The 10292-nt window shown below is 43.3% G+C and overlaps 1 protein-coding gene across 1 annotated transcript; it reads left to right on the forward strand.

The window, feature by feature from the left end:
• Positions 1-7179: 7179 nt before the first annotated feature.
• IL9 (interleukin 9) lies at positions 7180-10035 on the forward strand. The gene is made up of 5 exons (XM_032337930.1): positions 7180-7296; positions 7411-7449; positions 7535-7567; positions 8742-8873; positions 9925-10035. The coding sequence occupies exons 1-5, from the start codon at positions 7180-7182 to the stop codon at positions 10033-10035; spliced, it is 432 nt and encodes a 143-aa protein (XP_032193821.1).
• Positions 10036-10292: the final 257 nt, after the last annotated feature.

The raw sequence follows: 10292 nt of genomic DNA on the forward strand, positions 1-10292 counted from the left end.
CTCTCGCCACCGCTCATGGGAAATGGTGCTGCACATGCGCAGAACTTCCCGGGGCCGTCATCCTTCCCCTCAGACTCAGAGAGAGCTCCTCTGTTGCTGCAGGGAATGGCAGTGTCCACAAAACACAGAGGACATTCTGTGTTACACAGAGCGATGATAGGCAGATTAACTAAGAGGCCTCCATGAGGGGCTGGTGGTCAGCCGTGGGGCCAGTAAGCAGCAGAAGTCATGGCTCCTGGGTCTGGTGAGGGAAGGTTCTGGAAGCAAAGTGGCCAGCAACAGGAATGGCTCCAGGGGCAGCAACAAACTTCAGGACAGCCCGCCAGTCAGCATTCCTGGAGGTGCTAGGACACTGACATCAGTCAGGTTTTCAGTGGCAACCATGGCACAAGCTGCCAGCAGAAACTTCTCCCCAGTTCTTTTCAGATTTATGACATAGATGCCATCACTTCCTTTTGCAAATGTACTATTCCATTTGGAAGTCAAGGTTGGTGCCCCCTAAGTGGGTTTCTGCTGCAAGGAATTTAAAGACATCTTCCTCCTTCATCTGCAGTACATCAAGAACTTTGAAGATTGTGGAAGTTTCCCTTTAAGTTACAATGAGTACCCAGAACAATGCCATATGGACTCCTTTCTGGGTACCACAGAAAGGTCAGGAAATATTCCAGGTGCTGTTCTAATTGCTGTGCCCCAAGCTCTGCTTTGTTACTGGGTTTGTGGAGATGAGCAAGAAAAATCCCTTGCTCTTCACAGAGGAATAATGGCACAAAAAATATTCTCATACTATTTATGCTCTTCCAAAGTGCAGAAAAAGATGGAAAACTCCTAATTCACATTAGAAGGATAGAGTAACCCTGGCCAAGACCCTTAAAAAAGGGATAACTAAGAATGAACTCACTTGCAAATGTAGATGAGGTAGGTAATGTGTTAACCAGATACTTCTAAAAGAGAATTTGGCCTTACCATTAAATTTTTTTAGCTTTGTTCCCCTGAAAACCAAATGAAGGTAAAACGTCAACTAAGCCTGACTGGCAAAATGTATCTAGATGGGGAGGAGTCTAAATGAACTATAAATTCCTCAAGGGGACACCACAGCCTCGGGCTCCCAAGTTCAGGGGCCTTAGAATCTACAACTATGGAGCTCTCCCAAGAGATAGTGACAACAATTGGGACACAAAGGTTTTAAGCCAGGATCATGCCCATCTCCTTCAAATGGGAGTTTGCGTCACACCTGAGCCATCTCATCTAGAGACCTAAAGGAATAGCTCCTGGATGACTGTATGGACCACTCCTGCTGAGAGGAACACCTCGTGCTGTCATCCTGGCAAACTGTGCTTCATCTACTCTTCTGAGGAAACACATATGGAGTGTAACCCAAGATGGTCTTATGAGTCTGAATGCTTAGTTGGCCCTATGCTTGGTGGAGTGACGGAGTCTAAAAAGACCTCCCAGTGAGCACTGAAGATAAAAATCCAAAAGAAAGGAATAGCAAATTGAACGCAGCCTTTGCCATGTAATTGTTCAGTGTGTGCTCACCATGGGCAAGGTGACATGCTTTGCTCACCAATCGGTTTCATGGCTTGCTTTGGCACTGAGATGTTGGCAGAAATGATGCAAACAGAGGCTGGAGATGACACTGAGAATTGGTCTTACCCCTTTTATACTTCCTCCACTACTGTGAGCATAATGTTTCTGGATTATCTTACTGGTCTTGTGCATATGGGAACTGAGATGCTCCAACCAATACAGCTGTATCTACAGTCTACCTTCAGGCCCAAAGCCATACTTTGATATATGGATTGCACTCAATGGACTTGAAATATAGTCTATATAGTTGTGTCAGCAGAAACAGAGGTTGATAGATGGCATAGCAGACGAGATCACAGGCTTTGGGATCAGAAAAACCCAGTTCAAGTCACTAACCGTGTGTTTAAGGCAACCCTCTTAGCCTCTCTGAGCTTCAGCATCTATGGAGTGGGGCTAATAGAGACTGTGCAGAAGGCCAAGGGACATAATATATATATAATTGTTTCATATATTACCTTGCACATAGTAAGGGTTCAGCAAATTCTAGTGCCTTCCTCAATGTAACCCAAAACAGAAGTTCTCATCCCTTTTTAATTAGATGTACACCAAGAAACTGTCTGCTGCAAGGGGAAGGTGGGTCCCACATTCTCCAAGAAACACAGGGGCAGGTTTCTGCTAATAATGGGCTGTGTCAATGGGAAAATGTAAAGAATGCATTTACAAGGATGGCCTAGAGTATTATTCACTGATGGTGAGAAGGAGCCGAAGCCAAAAAGAGAGGAATGGAGCCAAGATCTTGGAGCTCTGGAAATTGCTTGGAAGCTAAACTCGGAGCAGTGGGCCCCGAGTCCACGGGACCCAGAATGTGCTTTGGAGCAATGTGAGGGGAGAGGTCCAGAGCACCACCTAGAAATCACCCTCCCTGGGGGAGAATCCCCTTCAGGGATAACAGCATCCAGTGGGGTTTGCCCGTCACAGTTGGTTGGGAAACAATGACTTAGAAGTAACTATTTGGTTAAGAAATTAGTGCTTGAGGATTCTCATAACTAGCTATCTCTTGGCTATTTAAAAGAAAAGGCAGAATGGGTTTTACTTAGAAATTCTGTGTCTTTTTGTGTGTGTCATTTCATGCTGGGGCTTCCTAGAACAAATAACCACGTTGTTTTATTCCTAGAGCAATAATCCATGACACATGGGTGTTTAATCACAAAAATGTCAAGCTTTATCTTTGAAACAAAATAATTGGTTGAGTATTTTCTTTTCTCATTTATTGTAAAATATGTTATCTACACTACATCTTGGTAAGCATCCCACTCTCCAATCTTCTTGATATTTAAAACAGGTGAGTAATTAATTTCTGAGCTTGGTGTATTTCCTCTGTAGGAGATCATTTGCTTACTAACATTCTGGTATCACAATAAATCCTAAAAGCTAAACCTCAAAAGCTGTAGACTTCGCTAGATAAACATCTGCTGTTGTAATGGTGTTTTAAACTGCAGAGTTGCTATTTAAATATTCTTAATTCTTTTCATTTTTATAACTGAGTGGTTGGGAGGATAGAAAAGAGCTATAAGGAATAGTCACCTAACTTTCTTTCTCCCCCTCCCCACCCCGTTTCTTCCTCTATGGAGTCAGAGTTCCCACACCTGACATGCCTTCTTCATGTAGTGACTATGAGAACTGGAAGGGAGAAGAAATTGAAAAGCTCTCCAAAGTTCTGAAGGGACTGCCCTGCAGGAGGCTGTATTTTGTTGATTGCTTACTCACTCTTCAAATGCTTCCCTTGCTCAAATTTCATGAATGTTATATCTGTTCTTTGTTAATGATCCACTGGGAACATGTCTTGGTCATTTCATAAATAATATACATTAAATACAGTTTTACAAAATTAACGTTATTCATTAGTCATTCACTTAACCAGCAATTCCTGAGTACTTAGAATAGACCATGCCCTGGGGATACAGTAATGAACCAGAGTCTAGCATCATACCCTTCTCATGGAACTTAATCCCACTTGGAGGAATAGATTTATAAGACAGGATTGTGCAGATTGCAATGACTGCTGTGGTCATGGAGGGCCACATGGAGGAAGTGGCACTTGAGCTGAAGCCTGAGGGATGAGAACAAGCCATACATGGAAGAGCTGAGGAAGAACATTCCAGGAAAGCTTAGCAAGAACAAAGGCCTGGAGGCTGGAAATAGAAAGCAACCAATATGACTATCAGGTGGGAGCTAAGGGGAAGAGCAGAATATGAGCATAGTCTGGACCAGACCAGATCACATTTCCAAGAGGAAATGTGGTTCCCTCTTGAGGAAGCATACCAAATTGATACCCCTATCCTTCTATGAGGTGGGGCTGAGTAATCTGCCCCAGATTCCGGTGTGGGTGAGTGTCGGTGGTACATGGATATGTGGAAAGGCTAGGCAACCAGCCCAAGGAGCACCAGTGTCCAATGATGACATTTCCCTGCAACAGTACTTGTGGGTAGATACAAGGGTAGGTGACCCAAGGCCAGTTTGTCAGGCCAGTATTTGACCCAGAGAGAATGGAATGTTAGTTCACCCACTTTTCTCCTGACTTCAATATGTAGGGCTCTTCACATAAACCAGGACCTACTGGAGATAACGCCGATGGTAGGTACCAGGCTACACCAAGAGAAGACCTTTGGCTCATGGGACCAGGAAGCTCACTCTACAGCCCACTGCAGAAGATGATGGGTATCCAGCACTTCAGAGAAGATGGCAGCCCATGATTCCAGAGTTTCCCCTGCCCTCCCTTCTGTACAGAGCCCTGAACTGAATAACAGGAAGGGGAATGGGAAGAGAGACCCTCAGGCCACCAACTCCTAGCTCAACATTTCCCAGGAGGGGAAGATCATAGATGATGTCTACTGATGAAACATTTCTTTGAATCTTTACAAGACTCTTCTGAGGTAGGCCTTACATGAAAACTGTACTCCCATTCCCCTTCCCATCATCCACATCCACGTCCTTGTTTTACAGTCAGGAAATAGAAGGATGAGAGGCCAAGCAACTCGCCCATATCCTTATGGCCAGCAAGTGATAGAAGTAACATTGGAACCCAGGAAGTCTGATTGCAAGGTCACAGGTGTTAACCACTACACTCTCCTATTACCCCGCTGGTAACTGGGCAGCCCAGTTTTCTTTCTGGATCTAGCCTCCATCTATCCAGTAAGGGGGCAGTATGGTGTTTTCCTCAGTGTGGAAGGCACATCTGAGGCGATGAGAAAGGATCTCCATGCCTTACATACATGGCATTAAATAGTACTGATCTACACAATGGGAAGGTGATTGCCTTTTCAAGTCTCTTTTACGTCTTCCAATGATGTTAGAAAAAGAAACATTTGATCTGATGCTGGCATATCTTTGACATTTCTCTGGCAGGTGCCGATTTCCATTTTTAGAAGAGATTTCCATTTTTACTAAGCTTCAAGAGGCAGGGTCTTCTGTAGGCAGTGATCTCTAGCTGGAATTTACTAGCACTATTGTATTCTCATTGTTACCTTCTATTGTTGCTCTCATGATTTTATTTTTATCAGTTTTTTAAATGATTACTTCTACTTCTGTAAAGTGTTCATGTTGCTATTGTTACAATTCTCTTGTCCATTCCTGCATGGTTATAAGATGGCCTCGGAAGCTCTTGTTATCATATCCACACTTGAATTGCAATAAGGGTTAGGTAAGGGCAGGTCTCAGCTACTTTAGCCTCCTGTTCACCAGAAAAGCTAGTGAATTATAGAGGCATTGCATTGATCAGAACATGTCATGTGGCCCCTTGTAGTAGCGCAGTAGAGGGACTAAAAAAGTGGGTGTTTGGTCGGGCCCATTGCCACCCCGAAATAGTGAGGATTCTATCAGCAAGAAAAGGAGATCACTTCTCTGTAGAGATCAATACTCTGTAATCAAAGAGTTTGCCATAGGCTGGTAGGCCTCTGTAATGTCTCCTTAGTGCCTGCAGAGGACAAGTGTGGAACTGCAGGAGGATTTGGGGAAGTTAGCAAAAAGCCAGTTTTCCCCTTGTTTGCTCTCAAGAGACCTCCTTTCCCCATAGTCCGTCACGACTCCTAAGGGATGGCATGAACAGCAACAACAATATTACCACACACTCTTACAGGGCAGGTGACTAAATCGTATGGATTTGTCCCACTTGCTAGTGTGGCTCCAAGGAAAAGAATCCCCGCTTTTGCAGCCTCTAGTCTGAGAAAGACACACTTTGTTAAGCCCACACACCCCCAAATGCCTGTCCCTGAAACTAGCTTTGAAACCTCATAAAATCATAATTTTTGTGTATGTTTCTTACTATTTCAAAAACTGCTTTTCTCATTTATGTTTTGATTCAACAAGCATTTAGTGATAGACCGCACTTCCACAGGTGCCTGCCTGGGGGCTGAGGATACAAGGCTGAACTAGACACATATACATTCTGTTCCTCAGCTTTCCCACCTATAAAACAATGGGGATAATCATAGTACTTATCTCATAGAGCAACAGTGAGACAACTTTCTGGCTCATAGAGGAAAAAAACAGCCTCATCAAAGAGGCAGGAAGCTAAGATACAAGATTATTTATTAAAAAATAAAAAATGGGCTCAGGTCATGATCTTGGGGCAGTGAGATTGAGCCTCAACTCAGGCTCTGCACTCAGCAGGGAGCCTGCTGGAGATTCTCTCTCCCTCTGAGCCTCCCCTTTCTCTCTCTCTCTCTAAAATAAATAAATACTTAAAAAAAATAAAAGATAAAAAATGGGGATGACAAATTAGTATCCACCTAATTTAGTGTCTATATGTCATACATGGCTTAATTCCCATCAGGTGCTTAAAATGGTGTCTAGTATGTAGTAAGTGCTCAATAAATGCTAGCTGTTATCCTATTTCAAGCACTGAGTGTTGACTGGATGCTGTGCAGGGTTACATAATTTCCCTAAAGACACTAAGGAATCCTCAAGGCCGATTTTAATAGACACTGTTGCTACATTCTTGCTGGTACAGTTAAAGAGTTCCTCCTTCAGACACCCATTTAAAGGAATACTTGCCCAAAGATGCATTTGTATGAGATAGAGAATCTGGCCCGAGGCGTGAAAAACACTGTTATGATTTGAGGATAAAGTACAGTAAGGTTAAGGTTGCAGTGGGTTCACCAGCGTGAGCTTGCAAAATCCTGACAGAGCAGCTCACAGGCATAATTTCTCATTTCCCCGCCCCCTCCCGGCCCTTCATTAGAACACCCATGACTGGCTAGTGGATCAGCATTTCCAATAAAGTAAAAAGGGGAAAATACAGACCTGGGTGTTCATGGAAAATATTTTAACTCTCACAACTAGAGCATCTGTCTTAAAAAAAAAAATTATGGTTTTAAGATCTTTAACTTTTCCTTCAGCATCTCGGTACCCAACTTTTGAAAAGCATCTTTTCTGGAGAATGACATTTCCCAGCACAATGTCACATAGTCTTTGCCAAGTGACTCAGTTCAACATATACATGTATATTTTCAATGTCAAGTGACCCAATCTTACATAGAAAAAGTGGGCACCTGGTATCAGTTTGATGTCAGGGTTTTCCCAGGTTTGCAGGGGAGCTTTAAATACGACTCCATCTCAAGGCATCTGCAAGCCAGCTTGCACCTCCGTGTCAAGATGCTCCTGCCCGTGGTGGTCCTTGCCTCTGCCCTGCTCCTCTGCTCCGTGACCAGCAAGAGTTGTCCGACCTTCATAGGGATCAGGGATGTCACACACCTCATTGACAAATTGCAGGTAAACAGCAGAGCAGGGTGCCGGCCGGAAAGGCAGCTATTGAAAACTTAGGTGAAACGTAAGAATGAAAAACTCACCGCCCATTATGGGTTCTTGTTTTTCTACTTACTTTAGGAACATCCAGCTTTAAAATGCAACTGCAGCCGCGCCAATGTGAGTCAATGCTCTTTTAAGAACTTTGCAAACTTACTGCCATGCTTGCATCGGGCATCCTCACTCTGGAATTTTTCTTTTGCAGGTGACCGATTGTTTGTGTCTGACTATTCCTTCTGTAAGTATAGTAAAACAACATAATCTCGACCTTGTATTCTTTAAAAGTTTCAAGTAAAAATGAATTGCTCTATTTGATCTTTTAAGTAAGAAGATGTTACTCGATTGTAATTGTTATGGCTCAGTGTTTCCTTTTAAAAGCAGCCTCCTGAAATTCTATACCATCTACATCACTTTGTATCTAGTCAGCTTTATGCCCTTTCAGAAGGATTGAACACTCTTCAATCCTTTAAAAAGAATCTTGTATGTCTTTTTAGATTAGTGGCCATGTGCACAGATAAATGACACCAGAGCTGAGAATATCAGAATATAGCTTATATCATATTGCTTACTGATTTATTCCCTAAAACTCTAGAGTAGCAAAATGAGTAAGTAAAAGTAACTCTTTTTCTTTCCTCTTGCATGAACTATCCAGGTGCTAGACCTTTTCTCCCCTTTCCTCCCTTCCTATCTGTCTTTTTGGCTGATGTAGGGTGGCTGTTGCAGTTTGAATGCTGGGAGGTTAGGGTTTCTAAGGCAGAGGGAAGGTGAAAAAAAGGGTTCCCGGGAGTCATTTATTCCCCATGTAGGCAAGGAGGAAGAGTGGCAGAAACTTTCTGGTTTAGGTGAGGAAGGAAGCAAACCCTGGGAGAATCTGAGCTTCTCACTTTAGCTGGGGTCAGATATCATAGCCCATCAGGGGGCATCCCTTCAAGGAGATGAGTGTGGGGTGCCTTCTGAGGATGGACCATGCATCTATAGTCCAGGCCAGACCCTCAGTTTATGGTCCATGATTTTAGTTTGCATGAAACACCGGCTCTATTCATTTGGCACATCCCATCAGACTGGTATGAGAAAGCTTTTCCTCTCTCTCTACTTTGGACCTTACTATTACAAGACATACAGCAGAGGAACATCAGGGGCTAAGGAGACTAGAACTAGTTTCCCAGCATCCATAGGCTTTGTGTTCCTTGGATGGAACCAACTGGAAATCTCCAAGGAGGGTCACTGAGGAAAAATGGTCTCACCTCAAAATGCTGATCATTTCCTAGACTAGGAAGGGACAGGTCTAAATACAATACCAGTTTAGGTTACGTTAGGTTAAGTTAAAATAGCATCTGAAGGCATTCTCTTTGTGATTCTTCTCAAAGTAGTCCTCGGAAGGTTTCTTTGAATCAATTCTTTTTATTTACCAGGACAGCTGCACCACACCGTGCTTCCAGGAAGGTCTGTCCCAGATGACCAACTCCACTGTGGGAACAAGATACCCCCTGATTTTCAATCGAGTAAAAAGAACAGTCCAAGACCTAAAGAAAAACAAGTGCCAGGTGACTTTGTTTTTATCTGTGATATGCTGTGCTTAGTTGTGTTTATGTGAGGGTCAATGACAACTCTATCGAAATGAAAAAAGGAAAAGGGATGATGAACTTGGAATTGGTAGCTCAAGGTCAGTAAGAGAACTCTAAGAAATTTACCCAGACTGACAAAAGTAAAGTGAGAGCTGCCCCAGATAGTCCATTATTCCCTCTAGTTTTAAAAAATACTCACACCCATGTTGCCATTCACTCCTCTTGAATGGCGAAAGCATTTGTCCTGATTGTAGTTAGAAGCTGAAATCTGGGGGATCAGAGCTGTGTCTCAAAGGATGCTAGCTAAGTTACACTAGGGCACCTTCTCTTCTTCAGCATATGCCCTGGTCCCTGGAGGGAAAGTTGGGTGGAACTCCTTGGGATTTACCATCTCCACAACTGTCCCCAGAAGGCTGAGAGCCCTTCCTTCAACTACTTGCTGAGCTACTTACCATCAACAGCACTGGAGTTCTAAATGCTTAATATTTACTGTTTCATTGCAATACCATTCCAATGACAGTTGTTTCAATGATCATTTATCATCCTCACTTTATGGGAGGAGGAAACAGAGAAACAGATGCTCAGTGAGCTTAACCAATTTGCCTAAGGCTAGATACTTAATGAGGGGCAGAGTTGAGATTGGAAGTCTGGTCTATCTGACCCCAAGTCCCACTCTTAGCCATGACCTTGGAAGGACAACCAAAAAGGAAAATAAAACGTTAAGACTCAAATAATCCTGAGTTTTCCTCTAATGAGGAGATTTAGGACCATTTGATGGGAGTGTGTGTGTGTGTGTGTGTGTGTGTGTGTGTGTGTGTGTGTGAGAGACACCGCAGGAACAGTAGCAGAATGTTAGCCACCTGCATTGTCTATGCAACATGCTAGCCCCGGACCTTCCCGAGTATTTGCCGTCTGCTGCCTGCATACCCCGCCCCACAGCACCCCTACCCCACCTCAGTACTCTAAGCAGGGTGATTCCTGGTCCACACTGTTCTAGTCACTCTGTCTTCGCTAACTTTTCTCCCCACAGTTTTTTTCCTGTGAGCAGCCATGTAACCAAACCACAACAGGCAACATGCTGACGTTTCTGCGGAGTCTCCAGGAAACTCTTCAGAAACAAAGGGCCATAGGCAGAGTCTGAAGATGAAATATTATTTATGCTATTTATTGAATGAAAAAGCCTCCCCTTTAATCTGGGGCCATTAAAAACTCAAGTAAAGCCATGCTAAATCAAAATCAGTTGTAATTAACTTGTTTAAAATTGTATTTTATTTTGGAATAAATATATATGAAGAAAAAGAACACCATCTGGTCTCCAGGTGCTTATTTGCTCCTTGCTGCTCAGAAAAAAAAGAAAGCTACAAATACCGTGAAGGGACTGAATGGATCAAGGACTCC

Source organism: Mustela erminea, chromosome 3, assembly GCF_009829155.1.
Source record: "Mustela erminea isolate mMusErm1 chromosome 3, mMusErm1.Pri, whole genome shotgun sequence".
NCBI lineage: Eukaryota > Metazoa > Chordata > Mammalia > Carnivora > Mustelidae > Mustela > Mustela erminea.